The sequence below is a fragment of the Amblyraja radiata genome, chromosome 4, assembly GCF_010909765.2.
Source record: "Amblyraja radiata isolate CabotCenter1 chromosome 4, sAmbRad1.1.pri, whole genome shotgun sequence".
Taxonomy (NCBI): domain Eukaryota; kingdom Metazoa; phylum Chordata; class Chondrichthyes; order Rajiformes; family Rajidae; genus Amblyraja; species Amblyraja radiata.
This window is the reverse complement of record NC_045959.1, coordinates 97008804-97036263: the sequence shown is the minus strand read 5'-3', so window position 1 is coordinate 97036263 and position 27460 is coordinate 97008804. Positions and strand designations below refer to the sequence as shown.

General features: G+C 43.2%; 1 protein-coding gene across 2 annotated transcripts in view; it reads left to right on the top strand.

Annotated features, from left to right (window-relative positions):
- The window catches only part of gli3 (GLI family zinc finger 3), a 380662-nt gene that overhangs the window by 235720 nt on the left and 117482 nt on the right, over positions 1-27460 (top strand). For both annotated transcript variants that reach the window (XM_033019985.1, XM_033019986.1), the window contains exon 4: positions 1140-1245. In XM_033019985.1, the coding sequence (XP_032875876.1) occupies positions 1140-1245 (106 nt within the window). The remainder of the gene's footprint in view (positions 1-1139; positions 1246-27460) is intronic.

Below are 27460 nucleotides of genomic sequence, written 5' to 3'. Positions count from 1 at the left end.
GCTTGAATGGTGCGGGAGCAACAATCCTGCTGTCAACGCAAGCAAGAACAAGGAGCTGATTGTTGACTTTACATGGGGAAAGCCAAGGATCCTAGAACCTCTCTTCATCGATGAAGAGAGTAAACAACTTCCTGGGCATGCATATCTCTGGGACCCAACACATTGATCAATCATTAAGAAAGCTTACCAACACCTCTACTTCTTTGGAATATTAAGGAGAGTGAGGTATGTCGACGTATATTGAACTTCTGTAGGTATACGATAGAGAGCATATTGGTCGATTGCATCATGGCCTGGTTCGGCAACTCGAATGTCCAGGAATGAAGATTACAGTGAATGGTGGACACTGCCTGGTCCATCACAGATACTGTCCACCCCACCATCGAAGGGATCGATAGGAGGCACTGCCTCAAAAAGGCAGCCAATATCATCAAAGACCCACACCACCTTGGTCATGCCCTCATTTCACTCTTACCATTCGGAAGAAGGTTCAGGAGTCTGAAAACCATGGCCACCAGGTTCATGAATAGCTTCTTACAAATACCCATCAGGCTCTTGAATACTACGCAACACTAACAGCAAATATGGACCATGCAATTGTCTTTGGTTGCACTAAAGACTCTGGGTTTTTTGTGCACTAATATTGAGGCTACTGATTAATTGTTTTTTAGACTGTATATTATCATGCGTATTGTGTTTATAGGCCTGTTATGATGCTGCTGCAAGTAAGAATTTCATTGTTCCGTTGTCAGGACATTAGACAATTAAACACTCTTGACGATATTTATCTGAGTAGTCAGATGAGACCTCTTTTTAAAAGGCAGCACCTTCAGCAGGTCAAGTTTGCATTGAATAATGGACTCATACTCAACTCCCTGGAGTAGACTTTGAGTCCTAAACATATTCACTGAGGTCAAGGTACCGCGACTTTGTCAATCAAATTGGAAAAAAAAAGATGCTTCGCGTAAAATGATATTAGGTGATATTTTTAATATAAAGAAGTGTTGATCTTGTTCTAAAATATATTTGCCAAATGTAATGCAAGCTTGCTGACAAAATCCCATGCAACCCTGTGATGGTTAAATGAGCTTTGAGATTTGCCTCTGGATTTTCAGCCTCTTTTTTAATTCACTTTACAGCTCCACACCCCCTTTTCCCGTCCTTCCATCCACCTGTTCCAATTGATGCCAGACATCACGAAGGGCGTTACCACTATGACCCAACACCTCTTGCCCCGCTGCACCTGTAAGTATGATTCCTCATTGTACTACTGATTAGTCTCGGTGAACTAAAACATACCATCAAATGTATGTGATTAATTGTTTATATGGTCCAGTCAAATGAGATTATGTGTACGCAATTTAAAAAAAAAAAGCAAATAGTACGCTTTACTTCAGTATCAGAGTTTGTTTTTAAAAATTAGCCTTGATTCTTTGCTATGAGACTATCAGTGAATTGCCTTATTATTCTACAAATAACATTTGTACCAATTGTTTCACAGTAAGAAACTTGGCATTCACAGACAGGGAAGGGTATGATGAGTTGTTACTTTATTATAGAGCATGCTAACAAGAAGTTGTAGTTTGGCCATTTAGGAATAAGTGAATCTTTGAATACTTTAATTAGACACATTCCTGCAAAAATCCTCTCTGGCACCAAAAAATGACTTTTACAAAATATATATTCTACTGATTTTCCCCTCTTCCTTGATTTCCGTTTCTGTATACTTGACATCTATATTACTAAATGTCTGATCTTGACGACTTCCTGTTGTTCTGTATATTGATTGAAAAAAAAACGCTGCCACTTACGGCTGTGATTTTTTGGCCATTTTACTCAGAGTCCCACTCCGCTGCGCAGGACAAGAGGATTTTTCGCATCTATGAAAAATAAGAGTTATTAGTGTTTAAAAAATGTTGAGATTCTCTCTCCTGAAGGCCACGCCCCTTCCGGATGGACTATAAAACCCGGAAGTGTTGAGTGCCTCAGTCAGTCTCTGCAAGATGGGGGAGCGAGATGGTCACGTCTCTCAGTCTGAGCTGTGAATAACACTGAACACATGTCTACTAAACTGTGAGTGGTTTTACTGACCTGTCAGTGCCCTTAATGTGGTTTGAAAATATAGTTTGGAAATGCTAAAGCTGCGTTGCCTTTGGTTTGGAAATGCTAAAGCTGTGTTGCCGTTGGTTTGGAAATGCTAAAGCTGTGTTGCCTTTCGTTTGGATATGTTAAAGCTGTGTTGCCTTTGGTTTGGAAATGCTAAAGCTGTGTTGCCTTTGGTTTGGAAATGCTTGTTGCTTAATTAAAGTTGCCTTGCCTAATTAAAGTTGCCTTGCCTAATTAAAGTTGCCTTGCTTAATTAAAGTTGCCTTGCCTAATTAAAGTTGCCTTGCCTTCTATATAATGAAAAGTGTAATCTTGACCACTTCCTGTTTGCGCATTATATTGATTTTAGAAAAATTGCTACCACGTACGGCTGTGATTTTTTGGCCATCTTACTCAGAACCCCCCTCCGCTCATCAGGTGCCAAGGATTTTTTCCATCGATGAAAAAAATAAAATTATTAGTGTTTAAAAAATGTCGAGATTCTCTCTCCTGTCAATCACGCCATGAAGGCCATGCCCGTTCTGGTGGGAGGGGGGGGGGAGGGACTATTATACCCAGAAGTGTGGGTGTGGCTCAGTCTCTGCAAGATGGAGGAGGCACAGGTCACGACTCGCTGTCTTTTGTGGCCTTGCACTCTGCTTGAAATGGTATGAAACTGCACTTGAATTTGGTGGCCTTGCACCCTGCTTGAAGTGGTAAGAAATTGCACTTGAATTTGGTGGCCTTGCGCCCTGCTTGAAGTGGAATTTCAAGGAATAGCTATGAGTCAACTGCCATCCCACCAGCCGTGAGTGAGTAAGCAGCCAGCACAACAGGCTTGAGTGACTGAGCCGCCAGCCGAAGAATCCATTCGGCCCACAATGTCCATACTAGCCCTATGGAAACTAGTCCCTTCAGCCCACGACACCCATACTAGCCCCCCCCCCCCCCCCCCCCACTGGCCACCAATATTGGAATTGGTGGAGAGGTGGAATATTGCGTTGGGGGACCAGCCCTCCCGTGTGATGCTGGGACACAACGGGTCACACTTAGTCTAGTTGAATTCTATATTCTAGTTTACACTTGCTTTAGACTGAAATCTTTGAGGTGATAGCACAGAGAGTTGATGAAGGCAGAGCAAGATATCATGTGGCAAGATGGTCAAAAACATAAAATCCCATGGGGTCCCTACATTTCCCCTCATCCCCCAGCACTCCCTTCCCCTGCTCTTCACCCCCCCTCTTCTTTCCCCTCTCCTCCTCCCCTCCCCCAATCCCTCCCACACCTCTACCTCCCTCTCCCCTACCCTCAGTCACTCTCTCCTCCCTCCATAACTCCTCTCCCCTCGCTCTCCCCTTCCTATCCCTCTATCCCCCCCCACCTCGCACACTCCCCATCTCCCCCTATCCCCCCACTATCCCTCCTCACATCCCCCACTCCCCCCTCCTCTCCCTCTATTCCCCCTCCTCCCCCACTCTCCCTCCTCACCTCCCCCACTTTCCCCCCTCTCCCTCCCTACCTCCTCCTCTCCAACAAACCCCCCACTCTCCCTCCCAGGATCTCGAGGGTGGGGGAGGTCGAGGTGTGGGGGAGGTGGGGGGTTGGGGGAGAGGGGTGTGTGAAGGAGGGGGGTGTGTGGGGAAGGGGGGGGGGGGTGCTGCATGGAACAGGAACGGTGACGGGGACACCACACATCTCTGTCCTCCAGTTTCTGCTGACTTCTGTCACTGGAAGTATCGGATTTTGGTGTGTGTGCTTTATGAAAATAAGCATGCAGGTACAGCAGGCAGTCAAGGAAGCGAATGGCATGTTGGCCTTTATAACAAGAGGAATTGAATATAGGAGCAAAGAGGTCCTTCTGCAGTTGTACAGAGCCCTAGTGAGACCACACCTGGAGTATTGTATGCAGTTTTGGTCCCCTAATTTGAGGAAAGACATTCTTGCTATTGAGGGAGTGCAGCGTAGGTTTACAAGGTTAATTCCCGGGATGGCAGGACTGTCATAAGCTGAGAGAATGGAGCGGCTGGGCTTGTACACTCTTGAGTTTAGAAGGATGAGAGAGAATCTCATTGAAACATATAAGATTGTTAAGGGCTTGGACACGCTAGAGGCAGGAAACATGTTCCCGATGTTGGGGGAGTCCAGAACCAGGGGCCACAGTTTAAGAATAAGGAGTAAGCCATTTAGAACGGAGACGAGGAAACACATTTTCTCACAGAGAGTGGTGAGTTTGTGGAATTCTCTGCCTCAGAGGGTGGTGGAGGCAGGTTATTCGGATGCTTTCAAGAGAGAGCTAGATAGGGCTCTTAAAAATAGTGGAGTCAGGGGATATGAGGAGAAGGCAGGAACGGGATACTGATTGGGGGTGATCCACCATGACCACATTGAATGGCGGTCCTGGCTCGAAGGGCCAAATGGCCTACACCTGCACCTATTGTCTATTGTCTATTATCGTTCCTTACAATGCTCTGTACGACAGTGATCGCAACTTCTACTGAAGTGTGGATGGCCGTTGGCTCGCTAGAATCTCATCCGCCCTTTGACAGGTCTTGTTTTTGGTCCTGCTGGGGGTCCACAGCCCCCTCCTCACCTGGCAAACCAGGTGGGGGAGACGGTTTAGTCGCCGACTATCCGACCATGGAGCAGATAGCACGGGATTCCATGGTAACTCCCGTGCTAACTCCCCCCCGACCTGACCTGGTAACTAAAAGATTAGTTCATTGTCAAATACACCAATGTGCAATGAAATTCCATGTTTCCATCAAGGTCATAGAGTAAACAATAATTACACGAAGTACAACAATAAATACAATGACATAAGTAAAACAGCAGAAGGGTGGAAAGATTGTAGGTGCTGCCTAAGGAGTCTTGGTGAGTTGCTGCAGTGCATGCTGTAGATGGTGTAAGCTGCTGTTACAATGCATCAGTGGATGTGGATGACTTGCTCTGAGCTGCTATGTCCTGTGTAGTGTCAAGTTTCGTAAGTGTTGCTCAAAGTGCACTCCTTCAGATAAAGGGGGAGTATTTTTTCACACGACTGATCATTCCATCATACTCCTGATATGAGTATTGTTGGTGGTGGGCACACTTTGGTGAATTAGGAGGCGAGTTCGTTTAGTTTAGTTTAGAGATGCAGTGTGGAAGCTGCCCCTTCGGCCCACCGAGTCTGCACCGAACAGCAATCCCCGTACACTAGCACTATCCTACACACACTAGGGACAATTTATAATCTTTACCAAAGTCAATTAACCTACGAACTTGTACGTCTTTGGACTGTGGGAGGAAACTGGAGCACCTGGTGAAAACCCACGCGGTGCCTGGGAGAATGTACAAACTCCGTACAGACAGCGCCCGTAGTCAGGATCGAACCCGAGTCTCTGGTGCTGTAATGCAGCAACTCTACCGCTGCGCCACCATGCCGGCCCTTACTCGCTGCAGGATTTCTAGATTCTAACCTGCACCTGTGGTCACATTGGGTTTTACTCCAGTTGATTTTCTGGTCAATGGTAAACCCCAGGATATCAATCATGGTGGATTCAGTAATTGTAATGTTGATTAACATCAGGAGATGGTGAGTTGCATTTTCTCTTGGTGGATGTACGGAAAACCCACGCAGTCACAGGGAAAACGTGCAAACTCCGCACTGACAGCACTTGAACCTGTGAGGCATCAGCTCTACTGCTGTGCCACTCTGCCATCTGTTCAATTGTGGGCTACTTCACACTACAAGGGTTCATCTATGGCAACCAAGTTTTAGGTTTTAACTGTGCAGTGTAACGAGCCCCACAGTGCCTGCGGTCATTAATAGATATAGCTTAAGATAAACAAGCTGGTACTGTTCATGGCAAGGTGCTAGCCTCAGTCTGAAGAAGGGTCTCGACCCGAAATGTCACCCATTCCTTCGCTCCAGAGATGCTGCCTTTCTCCAGCTGAGTTTCTCCAGCTTTTTTTTGTCTATCCAAGTTTTAATCAAAATGGATTATAGATACTCAGATTTATAACAAAAACATAGATGAAACCAACTGTTTAAGAAAGAACTGCAGATGCTGGAAAAATCGAAGGTAGACAAAAATGCTGGAGAAACTCAGCGGATGAGGCAGCATCTAATGAGAGAAGGAATAGGTGACGTTTTTGGTCGAGACCCTTCTTCAGACTGATGTCGGGGGGGGGGGGGGGGGGGGGGGGGAAAAAGAAAGGAAGAAGCGGAGCCAGTGGGCTTTTGGGACAGCAGGGAAGAGGAGGGGAAGGAGGGAGAAAGCAAGGACTACCTGAAATTGGAGAAGTCAATGTTCATACCGCTAGGGTGTAAACTACCCAAGCAAAATATGAGGTGCTGTTCCTCCAATTTGCGCTGGGCCTCACTCTGGCAATGGCAGAGGCCAAGGACAGAAAGGTCAGATTCGGAATGGGAGGGAGTGTTGAAGTGCTGAGCCACCGGGAGATCAGGTTGGTTAATGCGAACTGAGCGGAGGCGTTGGGCGAAGTGATTGCCAAACATGTGCTTGGTCTCATCGATGTAGAGCAGTTGATACCGAGAACAGCGAATGCAGTAGATGAGTTTGGAGGAGGTGCAGGTGAACCTTTGCCGCACCTGGAAAGACTGCTTGGGTCCTTGGATGGAGTCGAAGGGGGAGGCAAAGTGACAAGTGTAGCATTTCCTGCGGTTGCAAGGGAAAGTACCAGGGACGGGGTGGTTTGGGTGGGAAGGGACAAATTGACCAGGGACCTACGGAGGGAGCGGTCTCTGCGGAAAGCAGAAAGGGGAGGAGATGGGAAGATGTGGCCAGTGGTGGGATCCCGTTGGAAGTGGTGAAAATGTTGGAGGATTATATGTTTTATCCAGAATATATATTATACGATTACAAATCTGTGAATGTTGGGATTAGCATCAGTTAGCTGCTGGAAGTTTGCCAACCGTGCAATACGGTAGTTGATGTGGATCAATTAGTAATGTTTTCTAGCAGGTTGGAACATTATGGATTCACCATACATCAATGTTTGAGTGGGTAGCATTTAGGCTGTCATTTTGTTGCTGTACCTGGAGAGCACTGCACTGTCAGAGGAGACCACCTTGAGATGAGACATTAAATCAAGATGTCATCTGCCTGTACAAGCAGACATAAAACATTGCAATGCAACAACAATAAACTATGCACATATCACATAATATCAACTAAAGGCTTATTAACTAATTCTTAGATTTTTCCATGGGATCTTTCACTGTGCAATGTGACCCACAGTTGAGATCTACAGTACCTGCAGTAATTAATAGATATAGCTTAAGATAAACAAGCTGGTACTACTCATAGCTTGTTTTTTTGAAGGAACTGCAGATGCTGCTTTAAACCGAATTAGACACAAAATGTTGGAGGAACTAAGTGGGGCGGTCAGCATCTTTGGAGAGAAGGAATAGGTCGGGACCCTTCTTCAGAATGAGAGTAGTTAGGGGAAAAGCCTGATTCTCAGTCTGAAGAAGGGTCTTGCCCCGAAACATCACCCATTCCTTCTCTCCAGAGATGCTGACTGTTCATAGCATGGTATATGGCACTGTATTTAATGAGGGGAAACAAATATGTAGCCATTGCAAAAAAAAATAAAAAATTCAATATGATGTCCTTTCGGGGTATTATAGAATGTTGTGTCCTAAACCACTTAATTCTGCACTCTTCACCACTCATTTAAAATTGCTGGTCCTTGTGTGTGTGGGGCGGGGGGGGGAGGGGTGGCGAGTTTAAATATTGATCAGCTGGCAAAGACTGAGTCTCGATTCTGCTGGTGCTGTGGGCTGGTGCCTACTCAACGAGTATACGGCCCTACATTCCCTGCTTTGCACTTCCGCAACTTTAGTTGAGCACACTAATCAATCATCGCATGCTGTTTGGGTCAGTGACTTCTGCATGCCTGTTCGGCCCTGAAGAGGCAGCCTGCTGGTTTCCACAAAGATGTTGACTGGCTAGGATGCGAGCAACAGCTGCAAGTAGACCCTGGAAGGTGGGTTCTTGGGGCAAGGAGGCAAGGTCAGAGTGGAAGTAAACAGTTTTTTTATGGGGTCTGAAGAATACCATTACCTTTAAGCCTCATACATTCCCGACACATTTGGGACAATATAGAGGCCACATAACTTACGAACCATTGGAATAAATTTAATAAATTAGTGGTCATTACTGTGACTTATTCTGTCCTTTGAGATCAATGATAATACAGTATATTGTAGATATTTGTTTGGGTTAGCTGGGTAGTTACTATACTGAAAGTCCATAACCACAGGTTTTACCATATAAGCACCACATTGTTACTCCTCTGCCCCATCCATAGCTGGGCATCAGACATCATAATACATCAGAGCCATTCATGTTAGAAATAGATTAAAGATATGCTGCTGCAAGAGTCTTCACAATATGCCCTTATAACAGTGACCTAGTCATATACTGTAGTATGGATTTTGATTCCGTGGATGTCAGCTAACTTTACACTGGTGTTTACACTTTGACTAATGGTTTATTCTCTCTCACGCAGTGATACTTGTAAATTCATACTGTTGGTGACTTCCATCTAATAATTAATTGTGGGTCAGGTCTTTTCATGTCTTGTTAATGTTCAAATCCCAATGAAAGATAACTATAGCATTATTTAAGAGCACGTTATGTTTGATTCTCATTTGGGAAAAACAAAACATCGTGTATTTCAGATTTATAAAATCAATTTGCCATGCTAATATGATAGTGATGGTATACGTTCACTTTTTAAGTTAATATGGGTTAGATTTTCTTGAAATTTGAAATGTTACGAATCGGGAAAAAAAACGATGTTTATGCAAGATTGTTCAAGGAAAGAAACATTGGTGCTCATGAAAATAGTTTGTGGAGAAAGCCAGTAACATGAAAGATTTTACGGGACCACATTTATCTTGAAATTTGTCATAATTACACTTGCTGCTGCTTTGTAATGTTACAGTCTTTCCTGAAACACCACGATTACCTACAGTGAAAATGTTATGCTGCATTTCCATGGTCTCCACTGTCTGCATAAACAGGCACAGGATGATTGATGGGAATGTCATCTTCACAAAGTAACAAATGTCGTACAGCGGTAGGCTTAAAGGAAGATAGTAGAAAAGTGAACGAGAGTGCAGGAGATAGAAAATATAAGTTTCGGACAGAAGGAGATAAATTTACTATATTAGGCAAATAATAGATTTACTGCAAACAATAGGTCGATGCGTACAAATATTTTTAATGCATATAGATTTAACCATTTTATGGTTAGCTGCATCCCTAATGCACCGGTTGTATTTATTGAGGAGCTGATTTAGTTTCATTAGAATTGACTAACAAATGCAATCAATGTGCCACCGCGAGTCAAGTGCTAATACCTTTGATACATCAGAATGCTCATGTCGCATCCAGCCATGCTTATGGTAATGAAATAAGCGCCAAAATATATTCATGAATCTCTGTTATTAGAGGATCAATTGACATGTTGTTCGCTTTGTCGCACTTGTCATTCGGGGAGTAGAACAGAAAGAAGAAACTGAAGGAATCGCGCTCTGATTAATGGCTCTGCTCCTTCTTTGGTTTTAACCATCTTTACAATAGCCTGTAGGGTGGTTAGTTCTACAAGGAAGGAGGATTTGATGGGCTCCCACAACCCAAACAATGTGAGGAAGCCACCCACACCCACACCCACCAGAGGTGCGTATCATTCAGAAAACCAAAGGATTACTCAGAGGAAGAGCATTGACTTTGCGAGGAGGGGATTGTCGTGCAAACTCGGTAGAGAATGCTGTCACCGAGCCAAAGATCTACTCCCATCAGATATGTTATTGACGTCCAGAAATGAATTAAAGAAACACGAAACCTTTGGCATGCAAGCTCTTTGAGTGCTGTATTTAAAACTCTTCAGTATAAAATGTCACAGCCAGTGCTTAGTCATATTTTCAGATCATACTTCGTTTGTCGGGATGATCAGACATCTGTATTTACAAGGAAATCAAATTTAATATTGTGAGAAATGAGTCGTATTTAGAAAGCACCATGCATACCCATGGCAGTCAGTTACCACATAGTGATTGCATGGACTTTGAAGAAAAAATGAAATTGTTTTAAAGCAAGTCTTCGACAGTCAACAGAAGGATTCATTTTTAACCTACTTTAACTGAACGCTAAACACATGCCTAATATTTTACAAATACTTTTCGAATCAGACTGCCATTGTAATTACAGAGCAAATGTGCCTGCAGCTAGGTAATAAATCTGATGTAATCTCTGTGTGCATTAAGGAGAATAATGGGGGCTGTTTGTGCATCAAGCTCTGAGAATTTGCGAGTATGGATAGACCCTGATATTGTAGACATCACCCACTCATGTCCAGTGTCAGAATCTTGTTATTTCAGTTATCAAAAATTGGGTCCAAAAGGCTTATACAGACATGGCTAATCTGGATAAGACCGCATCCTTTTAGTGCCATCAATAATATGAAATTAAATTAAATTAAATTAAAAGCTCATAAAATGAAATATGTTTCATATTAGCCACTTGACACTTAATTTGCCCCTGTATAAGGAAGGAAATCACAAATTAACCTGCCTATGTTTTTCTAGGCAGGTCTTATTAGGGTTAATAATAACTGCAATTATCTCTGTGATAATATTAACCTATGAGTATATGAATATGTTCTCAAGAGTGGTGCCTTCGAAGTCTTTCTGAGTCAAGTGCAACCATTTTGCCTTGGTTCATTAGGCAAAATTATTCTTGCAATAGAAGCAGTGCTGTGAGGCACAGTATGGAGCCATTGAACATTTTCAAGCCTCAAACTTTCGCAACATAATAGATCCGCACTGCTCCAAGTAGTGGCTCCTGTTGCTTCTCCTCTGGTTTTCCTTAAATAGTGTCAGCCTAAACTCAAGGTGTGTGTCTTCTCCTTCTACGGAGTTATGTGAGTAGAGTTTCATTTGGAGAGGTGAGTCTTGCTGGCATCCGCAGTACTGTACAATGTAATTTCTAATGTCCCAGTGGGGCTGAGTGTGCACATTCTTTATCCCAACATCAGTGAAAGAGCAACAGGCAAGTGTCGCAAAGTACTTTGCCCTTTACCTTTCAGCTTGTGACACTGAACATCTCTGATGATTTACTAGATTATTCACTTGGAAATAGTCGTCCAAGCCTCCTGACCGATAATCCATTTTATAAAATGCGTGCCTAACTCCCAATTCAAAGTGCCATAACATATTGTGAGCTAAATGCAGTATGCCTATGTATTACCTTAGTATATATGTAGTTTACAGATCAAAAGGTGATAAAATTGATTGTAAATTGGGTATCAAAATGATGGGGTTGGAAGTAAAGATCCAAAAGGCAGTTACTTTTTGACCTTATAAAACCTTATAGATGTTGTCAATAATAATTACCTAGGGAATGAAGCCTAAATATAGCATAGTATTTGAAAACCTGTGGAATTTAGTGCAAGGAGCTGTTGCAAGGTTATTTGTGCAGTAATCAGCAGTATTAGTCAAGCGAGGAGATATTGAGTGAAACATTGGCATGCACTGAACCAGAATTAAGCTTCGCCCTTTAGAGGCCAATGCTAAACCTGTTGCAGCCTCTAATCTGCGAGGAAGTGGACTGTGACAGGCTTTTCAAAACACAATACTCGAATGACTATTAAAGGCAAGGATATTTTGCAGTAGGACGGAACAGAAAAACCAAGCCATTATCTGAACGGCTTTGTCTCAGAGATGCAGAACAGAGAGAAAATAAAGCATTTATTTCTGAAAACTGACTTTGTTGCCCAAAACAAAGCCAAGTTCAGAATTGATTATAAAACCATTTAGTGTTTCCATGTACCTGTATTAATCATAAGATGAGAGGATAATTACAATCAAGTTAGAGGTTGGTCCTGTTGAGTTCCTTGGGTTTCAGGAGAGTCAGTCAACTGCAAACATGATACTGTTTAAAGACAAAGAATGGTCTTTCCTTTTTTTAAAAAACCCATCAGTATTGCCTACGATATCACAGAACAGACGGTGAAGACCAGGTTCATTTATTGTAATCGGAGTGTTTCCAGGCTCTCAGCCAGAAGAAAGCATGCCTTCTGTATTCAGAAGAATGTTGAACGAAAGCAGAAGAAAATGTCCCATTTGTTGAATCTTACCTAGAGATGAACAAAAGTTCTACACATTCCAGACACTCGTCAGCTACAATAACAAAGTTAATGTATTTTGTTAATTTTACTTATAGCAAAACTGCCTTAAAACAATCACAGGGTTTTTGTTTGGGTAAGTGAGAGGATTGATCTTGCTTTCATGAACAATAATGAGTGAATTCTATTGAGTGCTGTAGCTAATACTGTTTCCAAGATTTTAATAAACACATAGATACAACATGCAAAGATACTGAAAGGATCCAACTATTTCAAATGATGTTTCAAGTATTTAATTCCAACAACTATATTACATATCACTGGATGATGTTGTGGTGTAACTAGTAGAGTTGTCTATGTGAAGTTTGCATGTTCTCCCTGTGACAGCATGTGTTTCCTTTGGGTGCTTTGGTTTCCTCCCACTTCCCAAACTATGCAAGTTCGCAGGCTTTTTGTTTTGTTTCATTTCTCTCAATTTTCTCATTCCACTTTGAATGGAGTTGCCAACTAAGTAGAGAAAATAAAATAATACTTGAACTGAGAATATTGTTAAAGATTCTTAAAATCTCCATGTTTTCTAGACTCACGTACCATTTAAATGGTGACTATCCTATATTTTGGATAAAATACTCCAGCTGTCTGTTCAGGGTATGAAATATTTCTTTGATTTTCAAAATTTGAGCCCATCTGTTGTATACTTCTAACAGAAGGCACTCCACAGAAAATAGGAAGACAAAAATTGTTGCTACCTTGAACCAAACAATGATTGGATTTATTGTATTCAACTTGTCACCATCAGATTTTTAAAATCTTTGTGGTGAACGAGTATTTTGTGAATCAGATTTAGAATTAAATAATCTTTTCTAGCTTGCAGCTAAATTGACCTCAAGAAAATGGTTTAATTCTAAAAAGACCACAAGCTGTCCTAAATGATCCCAGCTCTGTCACATTCAATGTGCTCAACTGAAGAAGTGTTGATGCTGCCAGCTAGATGTACCTCACTGCAATAGTTTAGATTGTTTGTGATTTGCTTTCCTGATGATCAGCTGATGATTTGACTGGCCACCTTTTATGCTAAGTGCAACGATGGAGGCTGGGAATGCTGGAGATAGCAGTTTCTGCCTGATGAGTAATATGCTCAGTAATGCATATATAAAATTAGGTCCAGCATTAGAGTCATGGACAGATGCAACATGGAAAAGGCCTTTCACCTGCCAAGCCTACATTGACCACCAAGCATGCATTTTTGCACCAATCCTACCCTAGTGCCTTTTATCCTCTCCACAGTCCCATTAGCTCTCCTCCTCTCCTCAATTCATTGTTGGCAGATGTAGTAAGATGTTACCTGAGCTTGAAATGTTCACACATTAATCTGGCCTGACCCACCAATGAATCTGAAAGTGTTGTGAGTTCCTTGTCATAGTGTCCTGAAAAAATAAAACAGTGAAACAAGCAGCTCCTTGGATCCAACTAATCCACGTGGGCTGATATTCTTTCTGCACCGCTTCAGATAATCCTTCAAGGAAGGAGAGATTTATGAATGAATTGATCTGTTAAGGTGTAAGGTTCAGTAGGTTCCTCATCCTTATATTTTAAGGTTTCAAAGTTTTGGCTTCATCACCAAAGCCCTTATAACCTCATAGAAACAGAGTGTTATAACTATGAGTGGATTAATTATCAATCATCAACAGATAAACAGGCCTATGTCTATGTTGATAGTCAAATACCTATCTACACTAACCACAATTACCTGGAAGACATAAAGCTGGCTCCTGCTCCTAATTGGTGTGTTTCTGAGCAAGCAATGGTCTACCTAGTTACATATGCACATGCAGCATAACTACCTGTTTTTGGACTCTGTGCCACAGCTAATGAAGGAAAGATTGTGTTTGCCTTTTTGACCTGTTCTGCAATCTTTAAGGATTTCAGAATGAACACGCACCCAATCACATAAAATCATTTGGGTAATTTGCAACATCCCGCGCGACAATTTTTATCGACTTTTACAATGAAATTTGATTGTTTTTAACAAGGGGTACAAGATGCTTATGAAAATTTGCAAAGGGGTACACGGGTATCAAAACTTTGGGAATCACTGCTTTATCCTTTCCTCCATGCATTTTGCCATCTGGGGGGCAAGAGATTTGGCCCCTTCAATTTTTTGCAATATAATATATTCTTAATTCCATGAATGTACTTCTTTAAATACTCCCAATGCTCTGAGACTGAATGATCTAATAGCTGTTTCCAGCCAAGTTTTGCTAAATCACTCTGTTGAATAAAATTGTTTTACCTCCATTTCAAAACTTTGTTCCTGTCTTGTGTTTTCTCACCTGCCCCAATGACCATGCTGAATTATTACAATAATCTCTGCAAAATGGTCTTCCACAAATACCCCACCCCCCTGCCCATCTTTATTCCTTAAAACCCAACGTTGTTACATACTGGCTAAAAAAGTGCTCCTGGAAGCATTTGGAGAATTTCCTTTCCCTTTGTTTCTTTTACATTGACCATATCCAGTTAATACCAGGGTACTAACCATTACAGGTATTGACACTGGTAGCCGACCTGGTGATTTTTCACTTGTCTGAAATCTGACTTCCATTATCTCAATCCATTGAACTTCTTCAGTTATATGCCATTAAACTCAACAAGACTTGGTCCAAAAGCAAAAAAACTACAGATGCTGGAAATCTGAAATAAAAACTGAAAACACTGGAAATGCTCAGTAAATCAGGCAGCATATCTGATCTGAAATATCATCTCAGTTTCTCTCTCCTGAGTTGCTGAGTATTTCCAGCATTTTATTTTTTTATTTTAATCTTTTTTCTAACCTTTGTTTGCTCATCTCTTCAGACCATTACTTGCTTTCTTCCTTCTATCTGCAGTTCTGCTTTTCTCACTACTCAGTCTTTGTTCACCTTCCTATCCACCCTACCAAGATAGCATAAAACATCCCTGATCACACCAACAAACCTACCCACAAGGATGTTGATTCCATTCTTAGTGACTTGCAACTTATTTGGGCTACACAGATCTCATCTTCCCCAGAATCGATCCCAATGCCCAAGGAAACTACAGCCTTCCCTCCGACACCATCTCCCTTTCCACACGCTCATCTTCATTATCCTCCAACATCCATACTCACTGTGTATGGCACTATTAATCTCTTTCCTAACTTGTCAAAATGTGCCTGCAGCATGTCATCCCATTATCCACCTATGGTGTTGCTACCAGTGTGGATCATGACTTTTGGCTGTTCAACCGCCCCGTGAAGAATGGTAATCATTGCCCACCCTGTTGAAGCTCGGGATTCCCTCAACTATATTTGTGTTAAGGAAGGAACTATAGATGGTGGGTTAAACCGAAGATAGACACAAAATGTTGGTACAACTCAGCGGGACAGGCAGCATCTCTGAGGAGAAGGAATGGGTGACATATCGGGTCGAGACCCTTCTTCAGACTGCAAAACTATTTCTTCTCTCCAGAGTTGCTGCCGGTCCCGCTGAGTTACTCCAGCATTTTGTGTCTATCTATATTTTGTGTTAAGTTGTAAATGCTGCAGTTGGATGCTACGAAATCAATCCACATCTTACCAGCTGCAGTTCATTAGCACAAAGGGTGAACTAGATGCACTCTAATGACAAAGGTAGAGCATATAAATTGCATGAAATATGTAAAGCAGCATGTTCAACTATTTGTTGATTACACTGTGTTTTGAGGACTGCCAATGCTATTCTCTCTAAGCATTTAATTGTTTTTTCATGCAGTGGTTAATTATTTTTTAACCCACACTTTTGTTTACTCAATCAAGAGTAAAGAGTGTTTATTTGACATATGCACCAAATATAACTGGTAGCAATGAATTGCATATATGCTGCAGCCTTACAGGCATATTAGATGCAACAAAAGCAACAAATATGCACCAGAATTTCAGTTGCGTTGGAGAGAACTGCGGATGCTGGTTTAAATCGAAGGTAGACACTAAATGTTGGAGTAACTCAGCGGGACAGGCAGCATCTCTGGAGAAGAAGGGTCTTGACCCGAAACATCACCCATTCCTTCTCTCCAGAGGCACTGCCTGTCCCGCTGAGTTACTCCAGCATTTTGTGTCTACCGCAGATTTTCAGTTATATTGAGTAGAGTAGACCATGATAGTCCAAAGACAAAAGTAAGTAGAGCAGCCATAGTAGATAGTAGATAACCTCCACAGATGCTACCTGTCCCACTGAGTTCCTTCAACAAAAGGACACAAAATGCTGGGGTAACTCAATGGATCAGGCAGCATCCCCGAAGGACATGTTTCGGGTCGAGACCCTTCTTCAGCCTGATTGTAGGGCAGGGAGGAAGAAAGCTGGAAATGTGGGGAGGCGGGGCAAGTAATAAATTGACGTTAGACGAGGTTGGTTTTATTGATATGCCGATGGTTGCAATAAAGGCCAGAGATAAGAAAGGAAGGGGTGGGATAGGTTTGAAGAATTACAAATTGTAAAGCCAAAGGGCGGAAAGTGGCAGAAGGGGTGGCGGTGACAGGAGGGGAGGTGTTTGAGAGGGAGGGAGGGGGGGGGGGGGGGGGTTGTGGGAGAGAAATGAGGGGAGTGGTTTGAGGTGGGGGTTGGTGAGAGGTTACCTAAAATTGGAGAATTCAATGTTTATACTGTTTGTTTGTAAGCTACCCAAGCAAAATATGAGATGCTGTTCCTCCAGTTTACATATGGTCTCACTTTGGCGATGGAGGAGGCCCAGGACAGAAATATAAATGTGGGAATCGAAATGGGAAGGGGTTGAAATGGTTAGCAACCGGCAGATCCATTAGAACCCAGAGCAAGTGTTCAGCCCAGTCTACGCTTGGTTTCACCGATGTCCATTCTGTTATCTCCAGCAGTTAATTTGTTGCTCAAAGGTCTCGGCGTGCCTAGTCTGCAACTGTGGAAAGACACTACCAGAAAACACCACCGTTGGTTTGATGCCCCACCATAATTTTAGCATTATCCCAGCCCAGAATAAGTTGAAACCAAGGCCTCCAGAACAGACAGTATACCTTAAATATCCCTGGAGGGGAGCTTCGACCACCGGCTCGGCGGTGCTTCTGTCTGCGGCGCGGCGGGGACTTTAAATCTTCGACCGCCGGCCTGCGGCCTACACCAACCTGAAGCCGCGGTCTCCGGTGGGGAAGCATCGATTCAGGACTTACCTGGACTTTATCTGGACTTTGCCTTGTCTGAACTTCTGGACGCTCTCAGCGGCGGCTGCGGAGGGTTGAGGTCCCGACCAGGGGGGGAAATGGAGGAGGACTGGCCAATTTTGTGCCTTCCACCACAGTGATGAATGCTGTGGTGGATGTTTGTGTTACATTTTTATTGTGTTTTTGTGTGTTCTTTTTGGATGATCAGCCATGATCATATTGAATGGCGGTGCAGGCTCGAAGGGCTGAATGGCCTACTCCTGCACCTATTTTCTATGTTTCTTTTTTCATTGTACCGCTGCTGGTAAATACATTTCACTTGCACTTTATGATATTGATATTGAAAACATGGTGCCAATGTTCCTCTGAGCACAACTTCTCCCACTCCTCTATCTGGGAAGAAGGGACAACCCAGGGGTCTCCAATCTCAGACCATTTGTAGGTAGACGTGAACTAAAAGCTTCTGGCTGAAGTGTTTCAAAACCAGTCAAAATCCAATTATTTCCCCCCAGAGATGTTGCCTGTCCCGCTGAGTTACTCCAGCATTTTATGTCTGTCTTCCGTGTAAATCAGAATCTGCAGTTCCTACCCACACAAAATTAAATGGTAATATTTAAAATCTGTGCCCAGATATATATATGAGCAAAACGTTAAGACCACTGTCAGATGATATAAACGCCCCAAACTTATTCTGCTATCCATAGGGGAACTCTCGACATCAAACTTACAATTTCAAGTTAAAACAAAAGCAAATAATTGTATTTATCAGCTCTTAAAGAAGAGTAGATCGTACGGTAGGCATTGTGCTTACAATTGCGTTTTATATCTGCCGTGCAACACTAATGTGTTAGTACTTCAGGACGCGGGCAAACATTGCTTGTAGTTAGTTGCAAGCTGTGTGGTGGGGAAGAGCGCGATGCCGGGGGGATGAATGAGCGGTGGAGGAGGCGGAGGAGGGGAGAATGACGTCAGGAATATCCTAGAAATGCACAAAACATACTCGAAATACTGTATAAACGGAACATAAACCCCTTCAGACGATAAATGTCCAGTGGAACATCTCCAGCGTGTCGGAAATATTTAGTAACTGCTCCGAACTATGGGCTCCTACTTGGTTTTTGTTCTTTTGTGTTTCATTCAAGAGGTTTCTTTGATGGGCTGACCATATCCTGCGCTGAAGACTGAATGAATTCAAGCGCCCGGAACACCAGCGTTTGGCTGCCTTTGTTTTCTTTTGCTGAACTGTTTATTTGTGTTTCTTCCCACGCTGTTCGCTGTCTTCACTTGGACAACTGCTTTCCTGCATGATTAACATTCCTCGAGGTCTTGTCTCCAAATTCTTCCGGCCGACTTGCTTTTGCGCTCTTGGTTACTTCCCCACTGAAACTTTCACTTCTATTGCAATTATTAGCTCGTTCGATTTTTTGCCCAACTCAATTATGTTTTATCTGCGGTAATTGGCAGTTTGGGTTTGGGAATAAAGTGTTTTGTTTGTGTGCAGGAAGGAACTACAGATGCTGGTTTAAACCGAAGATAGGTACAAAAAGCTGGAGTTACCCCAAAGTTTATTTTTCATGGGTGGGAGGGAGAGGAATGAACCCCACCCAATAAATGAACTAGCTAGCCGTCGGTATCGGCCTGAGAAACGGCTGTTGGGTTAATGGTCGGTTTAGAGGAGCGATTCTTTGCGCGGCTGCAGCGATCTCTTGCATCAGAAATTGCCACCTCGTCTACATTTGATGCAGCCGCTTCGTGTGGCACTGGGCTATTGTCTACATACGATACGATAGAACTTTATTTACTCAGGGGGGAAATTGATCTGCCAACAGTTATACAAACACACAATCTACATGCATCCACTTGTAGAGGCAGGGCATGTTTCGTGACATAAATGGAGTCTGCTCATGACCAATAAATCTTGTCCCATCCTGAGGTAAAAGGTCAAGCAAGTAGGCACACAAAGCTGGAGTAAATCAGCATCTCTGGAGAAAAGGAATGGGTCACGTTTCGGGTCGAGTCCCTTCAGACGCGGGTCTCGACCCGAAACGTCACCCGTTCCTTCTCGCCAGAGATGCTGCCTGTCCCGCTGAGTTGAAGTGCTGGGTAGGGTCTATTAAAGCAACTGACCGGGGTGGGTGTTACAACTCATCCTGCAGTTTGTTGACATGCAGAATTTGCTGAGTGTGTGGAGGTTACAGGCAGTAAGTGTGCGTGTCTGGCCCACAGATGGCGTTGGCTCCGAACCTCTCATTCTGCTCGTGTCAATGTTGTACCCCAGCTAACATCTTCCACCCTAGCGACTTGTCCTGTGTGCATTGCACTCTTTATGAATTGTGCAATTTAAGAGGCGATTCGGATTCTTGTGATCAGAACGGGACAAATGAGCTTAAAACGCATGCAGTAGTCGTGAGATGAGTGAATACTGCTTCATCTCCAACAGTTTTTTTTAGAAAGCGCTGGTCGCTGTCCGCACGCTGAGTTCATTACTGCGTCTCACATGATGCACGAACGCTTTAACTTGCTGCAGGTTGAAGATTTATCACCTTCAAGGAGAACTTGGCCGATTGTGGGTTAAGTATAGTTGCTGCATTTCAGTTGGGTCCTAAAATCCACCGAAATCCAGCGAGTTGTTCTCAAGCATGTTCAAGTCATTTTTTTAAATACCGATAAATATCCCCAAACCTTCTTCTCGTACTCGGCATTCCCTTTTTTTGAACAGAGAGTTTTAAACCAACGAGTGGTTTATAAAGCGAGAATGCTGCGTATCTAGTGTGGGAGTCTGGGTGAATTCCCCCTGTATTATCTTTTTTGCCGTTGACATTGTGCATCCCGCTCCCGCCCATTAACCCCTAACACCCATTCCATCCTAGATTCCCCGAGGCGTCACAGCAGCACCAGGCTGGCAGACAGGCGATTCACTCCCTGGCTTCTATCTATGTTGCTTTAATCCCACCACTCAGGGACACATGAGGACGTGTTTATTGATTTCTCTATTACTAGGTTCCTTGGCCCCGAGGTCTTGCTGAGATCGTGCTTTGGAAACATGTGAGGCTGGAAATGAATTGGCATTTTATAACGGCAAAGTATATGCCGATTATTATTTAAAGAATAAAGTTTAAACCCAGATGACCTTACTGTAAGGAGGTTTTTTCTTACCCCCCCCCCCCCCCCCGGACATGCCCCGGACACTTCTCAGCAAAGCGGGCGAAGCTGCGAGAGCAACCACATAATGATATTGTGATATAAGTACAACAATTCCTAATGATATTGTGATATATGTGCAACAATTCCCGACCCCTTTGCTCCATTGCTCGTTCATTCACACGCAGTTTCATATATGATGTGGTTTTTATGACAATAGACAATAGGTGCAGGAGTAGGCCATTCGACCCTTCGAGCCAGCACCACCATTCAATGTGACCATGGCTGATCATCCCCAATCAGTACCCCGTTCCTGCCTTCTCCACATATCCCCTGACTCCGCTATCTTTAAGAGCCCTATCTAGCTCTCTCTTGAAAGCATCCATAGAACCTGAGAGGCAGAGAATTTACCTTTTATTTCCATTTTTAAATCCCCATTTCCACTCTTGGCTGGTTTGCATTCTGGACGGGTAACCAGGTGGGTATGATATTAAAGATAGACACAGAATGCTGGAGTAACTCAGCGGGACAGGCAGCATCTCTGGAGAGAAGGAATGGGTAACGTTTCGGGTGGAGACCCTTCTTCAGACGTCTCGACCCGAAACATCACCAATTCCTTCTCTCCAGAGGTGCTGCCTGTCCCGCTGAGTTACTCCAGCATTCTGTGTCTATCTTCAGATCAAAGCGGGCGAAGCTCAAGGAAAATGTAGAATGAATCATTCATTACCAATGGATATTAAACCCTGCTCGAAAAATTGAGGTAATAAGTAATGATGTGAGAAATGCTGGATCTTTGTAAAACTAAATGGCGGCGCGGTAGCGCAGCGCTAGAGTTGCGGCCTTACAGCGCCAGACACCCGGGTTCGATCCTGACTACGGGTACTTGTCTGTACGGAGTTTGTACGTTCTCCCCGTGACCTGCGTGGGTTTTCTTCGAGATCTTCGGTTTCCTCCCACACTCCAAAGACGTACAGGTTTGTAGGTTAATTGGCTTGGTATAAATGTAAATTGTCCCTAATGTGTGTAGGGTAGTGTTAATGGGCGGGAATCGTTGGTCGGAGCAGATTCGGTGGGCCGAAGGGCCTGTTTCCACGCTGCATCTCTAAACTAAACTAAAGTACAACATTTTAATTTGGGGAATTTCAAAATGCTCCAAGGTACTTCACAGGCAATGAAATGTACATTTGGGGGGAAACAAGGGGAACCAGTTCTGACACAGGGAATGCAGACAAAAACGCTGGAGAAACTCAGCGGGTGAGGCAGCATCTATGGAGCGAAGGAAATAGGCAATGTTTCGGGTCGAAACCCCTATTCAGACTCTGACCCGAAACGTTGCCTATTTCCTTTGCTCCATAGATGCTGCCTCACCCGCTGAGTTCCCCCAGTATTTTTGTCTACCTTCGATTTTCCAGCATCTGCAGTTCCTTATTAAACAAGTTGATTTGAAGAAGGGTCTCGACCCGAAACGTTACCCATTCCCTCTATCCAGAGATGCTGCCTGTCCCGCTGAGTAACTCTAGCATGTTGTGTCTATCTTCGGTGTAAACCAGCATCTGCACTTCATTCCTACACATTGAGTGTGAAGCATGATCTTTTTTTCATTTGTTGACCTCATAATATTAGAACTTGTGGATTACTTTCTCGCTTGTTTCTTTTGCTACCGCATTTCTTTGCTACATCTTCAGTCCTTTTTTCCCCTGTGGCGAGTCTTTCAGTTTCACACACGGCCCATTGTATTCACTGGGTGTTGTGGCGAGCAAGGTTAGTGCCGTTAGACGCGCTGAAGGAGGGCATTTATTTAGCGTCCCGTGACTACTGCAATTAGCCTGAACCCTTTGAAGTACTTCATTTGTACAATTTAGTTCACGCACTAAGATGTTGAGATTTAATCAGCTCAAGGCTAACCGTGAAAACTCGAGTCTTATTTTAATTATTTTTAAATGATCCCGATGACCTAATGTGATGGTTAAGTTTCGTTTCGCCAAAAAAAAATAATAGGTGTTTGGCTTGAAAAAAAAGCGCTGAGTACATTCGCCTAAGTTCAGTTTTTAATTTAATTATTTTTGTACGATGCGGTTTCCGTCTATAATAAAAAAATATATAATGAAAAAATATATATTCTCAGGAGCATGCAGCAATGTGGCCGCATTAATCTAGGAGGGGTAAAATAGAGCGCCAGCAATGAATGAAATAGTGAAAGGGAAGAGAGTAGGTCAGTTGCCACTTACAATTGTATATGTGTAGATCGGTGGGACAGCTAGCGAGATGGCAAGGCGTCGTGATTAATGGCGTTTATTCTTGACATAAGCCCCTTTATTTATCTGCAGCGCAGTTTAGTGATAATATCGCTCACCTGAATGAAAAATATTCAGTCATACCAATATTGCGCTGTAAATTGAGTAGAGTCACTTTTTATTCTATCTTCAACCCTTATCGCCTGCACAGTAATTTTCTCGCTGAGGCTTGATATGGAGAGGCAGGATTTAACTGTACTTGACACAAATCTGCTTCAATTTCCACTAGAAGTTCGTTGCTCGCGGATAAATATGGGGAACGTGTCTCCTCTCAGAATAAATGCTGATAAGTATTTCATTAAATATGTAAACAAGTAATAGCCTAGAATATTTGGACCTTCCTGACACTCAACTGCAGACCAAAGTGCTGCTTGTTTGCATACCGCGCTTGTCGTTTCACTTTCGTCCAATCAATCTTCATCCAATTCCAATCAGCATGCAAGCAGACACTATCATTTATCCTGAGAGTAATTTTTGAACTGGATACACTGAGCTTATAATGACCATGCGGCACATTAGTCACCGCGATAAGGCCCGACGACATCCGCTGAAAAATTCGCTACATTCTCGTGACGTGCTCGGAAATTAGAACAAATGTTAAACAAATGTTTATTCGATTAGCTGGCTTTAACGACATTAAACGTGAGGGGAACTTGTGACATTGAAGTGACTGGAGCTTTTGAAAGTGTAGCTGCATGTTGTACTATCCAGGCAAGGCATCAATGTTCTCGCTGTGAGTGACTCCAGCAACGTTTTGGGATTCGCAGCCTCCGGCAGTTCTACCTCTTCCGAAGTACACAGGCTGCCGATTACGAATTTTTAAGCCTTTCCGAAAATAAAGCACAGTATTCTGGAGATTTATGGTGTACGCTTCTACCGTTGCAGGTCACTATTTCCTGGTGGTTTACCTGCTTCTGATTAACATTTTACTCTGGTGGCCAGGGTCCATTGGAGCCCGCTCAGCTGTTTCTGATGTAAAACTGGCATCTTTCCGAATCATCTTTAAATTGCAGCAGAGGGATCTCTATGATTGTTAGTTCATCAAACAGCCGTCCCAACCCCACACGTATTTACAACAGTAAATATCTTCTTGAAGCGACCTTAAATAAACGATGCATACAGTTCTTTAAACCGTGGATGACATTTTACATTCTCACAGTCAACACAGTTCTAAAATTGAGCATGATTTTATATTTTTTAAAAGGCCCCGCATCAATACAAGGCACCTGCAGATTTTTTTTTTTAAAGGCACAAACCAACCGTTTAGTGGAGGAGATTTGTTATTTTTACCTAGTCTGTCGCTTATGTGACTTCAGGCTCATGGCAATTAGGATGACACTAAACCAATTCTGGCAAGGCATAACAAGCCAGAGGTAATTAGGATGGAGAATAACTGTCAACGATGTCCACATCCTGAGAAAAACTATTAATTAGTGGGGCAGCATATTTTACTGTATCTGCCTCACAGCGCGAAGATATGGGTTCAATCCTGACCTTGGACTGTCTATGTGGAGTTTGCGCATTTTCACTGTGACCATGTAAGTTTCTCTTGGGTGCTCCGGTTTCTTCCCATATCCCAAAGATATGATTCGTTGATTGGCAGGTGAATTATCCACGGCAGTTTGCTCCTGATGTGTAGTTTAGTGGGGTGAGTTGAAGAGAATATAGAGGAGAAAAAAACATAGAATTAATAATAATAATAACTTTATTTATAGAGCACTTTAAAAACAACCACTGTAGCAACAAAGTGCTGTACATGACTAATCATGGACAAGAAATTATTACACGACAATAAAAACATTAAAAGAAAGAGTAAAAACAATAAAATTAAAAACATTAAAAGCACTAAAACAGGAGCAAAGTCTCAAGCAGGGTCAAAAGCCAAGGAATATAAATGTGTTTTAATACCGGTTTTGAAGATGGACAGTGAGGGGGCCTGTCTGATGTGCAACGGCAGAGTGTTCCATAATGTCGGAGCAGCAACAGAGAAGGCTCTATCCCCTCTGAGCTTCCGCTTAGACCTCGGTACCTCCAGGAGCAGCTGATCAGCTGACCTGAGGCACCGGGCAGGAGCGTATAGATGAAGCAGCTCAGAGAGGTAAGGCGGGGCGAGCCCATTTCAAGATTTAAAAACAAATAAATGAATTTTAAAATGAACTCGAAAGTACACCGGAAGCCAGTGGAGGGAGGCCAGAATTGGCGTTATGTGCTCCCTCTTTCGAGTTCCAGTTAAAAGGCGAGCAGCAGCATTTTGAACCAACTGGAGACGAGCCAGGGAAGATCGAGCAACTCCAAAATAGAGTGCGTTACAGTAATCCAGCCTAGACGTGATAAAGGCATGGATTACTGTTTCAAAATGCTGCCGCTCAAGAATGGGCTTCACCTTTGCCAGCTGCCTTAAGTGAAAGAAGCTGGACTTAACCACCGCGCCTATTTGATGATCTAATTTAAAATCACTGTCCATCCTAAAACCCAGGTTAAAAACTGTTGGCTTCACATACCGTGCCAGGGGACCCAAGTCAACAAGGGGAGGTTCACGGCAGCCATTGGGACCAAACAATATCACCTCTGTCTTCTTTTCATTAAATCCTAGAAAGTTTAGGGCCATCCAGGACTTAATGTCCTCAAGACATGACAGAAGTGATTTGACAGAAAAGGCATCTTCCTTCCTCAGCGGCATATATAGTTGGCTATCATCAGCATAACAATGAAAAGAGATGCCATGCTTTCTAAGAATGGAACCCAGAGGAAGTAAATACAGTGAGAAAAGCAAGGGCCCTAAAATTGAGCCCTGTGGAACCCCATATGACAGAGGAGCGGAGGAGGATTCAAAACCAGCAAGGCTTACACACATAGTTCTGTCTGCCAGATAAGACCTGAACCATCCCAGGGCACTGCCACAAATGCCCACTAGGTGCTGTAACCGAGATATTAAGATACCATGGTCCACTGTATCAAAGGCGGCAGATACGTCCAGCAGGACAAGACCACATAATTACCAGAATCATTAGCTAGGAGGATGTCATTAAAAACCCTTAGCAATGCTGACTCTGTGCTATGCATAGTTTTAAACCCAGACTGGAAAACCTCCCGAATATTATGCTCATCCAAGAAGAGTTTTAGCTGAGCATAAACAACTTTCTCCAAAATTTTAGAAATAAAAGGCAACTTGGAGATCGGTCTAAAATTGGCCAGAACAGTTTGATCCAGGCCAGGTTTCTTAAGTAGTGGTTGCACTACTGCATGTTTAAAACTTACGGGGACAACCCCAGAACACAAGCTGCTGTTGATAATGGCAAGAACCGACTGCCCTATACTATGGAAAACCTCTTTAAAAAGATGAGGAGGGACAGCATCACAAGGGGAACCCGATGGCTTAATATGGCTAACCACATCCTCTAAACACGACAATGTCACAGGCACAAACTTATCTAATACCACCAGGCATGGGACAGAAACAGAGGGGTCAGAGGCAGGAGCTGAAATGAGAGCCCTTATGGAAACAACCTTAGTAATAAAAAAACCTTATTAATGTCGGATTAATATTAAAAAAGAAGTGGTTAATATTCAGCATGGACTTGATGGGCTGAATTTCCATGTTGTATCACTCTATGACTCTGATAGGGATAGCATTGCATAGAGGCCGCATAGAGATCCTGGTTCTTGGAATGTGTTGGTCAGCAACATTCACTCAGGGCAAAGATAGACACAAAATGCTGGAGTAACAGGCAGCATCTCTGGACAAAAGGAATGGTCGATACCCTTCTTCAGACTTCACTCTTAAAGCTCTACTTGGAAGACTAGTTTTGGGGTTGGTTCCTGCTTCTTTCACCAAGATGACTGCACTTCAACTGTTTTTGGTAATTCATCTTGGTATGTTTCCCAGAGAAGAGCTATAGCATCATTTTCAGTAATCAGGTTGTTGGAGATGACCCAGGGCTGAAACCAATGCATCGGTCTCTGCATAATGGAAATTTCAGCTGGTGGTGGATGATAGATTCATCCCAGCCCCAGTGCCACGGGCAATGTGTGCTGGCATTGAGGCTCTGGCCATCAGCCTGAAATAAGATCCCAACCCCAACATCATCCATGATCCGATAAAGAGTCCCAACCCAAAACACCATCCATCAGTCTGAAGTAAGGTCTCAACCTGAAACATCGTCCATCCATTCCCTCCACAGATGCTGGCTGACCTGCTGATTTGCTCCAGCGCTTTGATTTTTGCTGAAGATTGCAGCATTTACAGTGTCCTGTGCCTCCGTTGAGACTCCAAGAGTGTTGGTAGGGAGTCTAGCGAGGGTCTTCCTCGTCACCAACTGGGCAAAATCCCTGTGCCTATTGGATATGTTGCAAATGGTCCAGTTGGGAAAATGCACGAGTAAATTCACAGCACAGTGCTAACGTTAGGGGCTGTCTCTGTCGAGTTTTCATGTTCTCCCTATGACCATTGAAGTTTCTCCAGTGTACAGGTTTCCTGCCACATCCCAAAGATGCGGAGGCTGACAGATTAATTAGGCACTGCAATCTGCTTCTGGTGGGCAGATGAGGTTGGCTTGAGAAGAGAGGAGAAAATGGGATTTGTAATGGGAAAGTGAAGATTTATTGGTAAACAAAATTG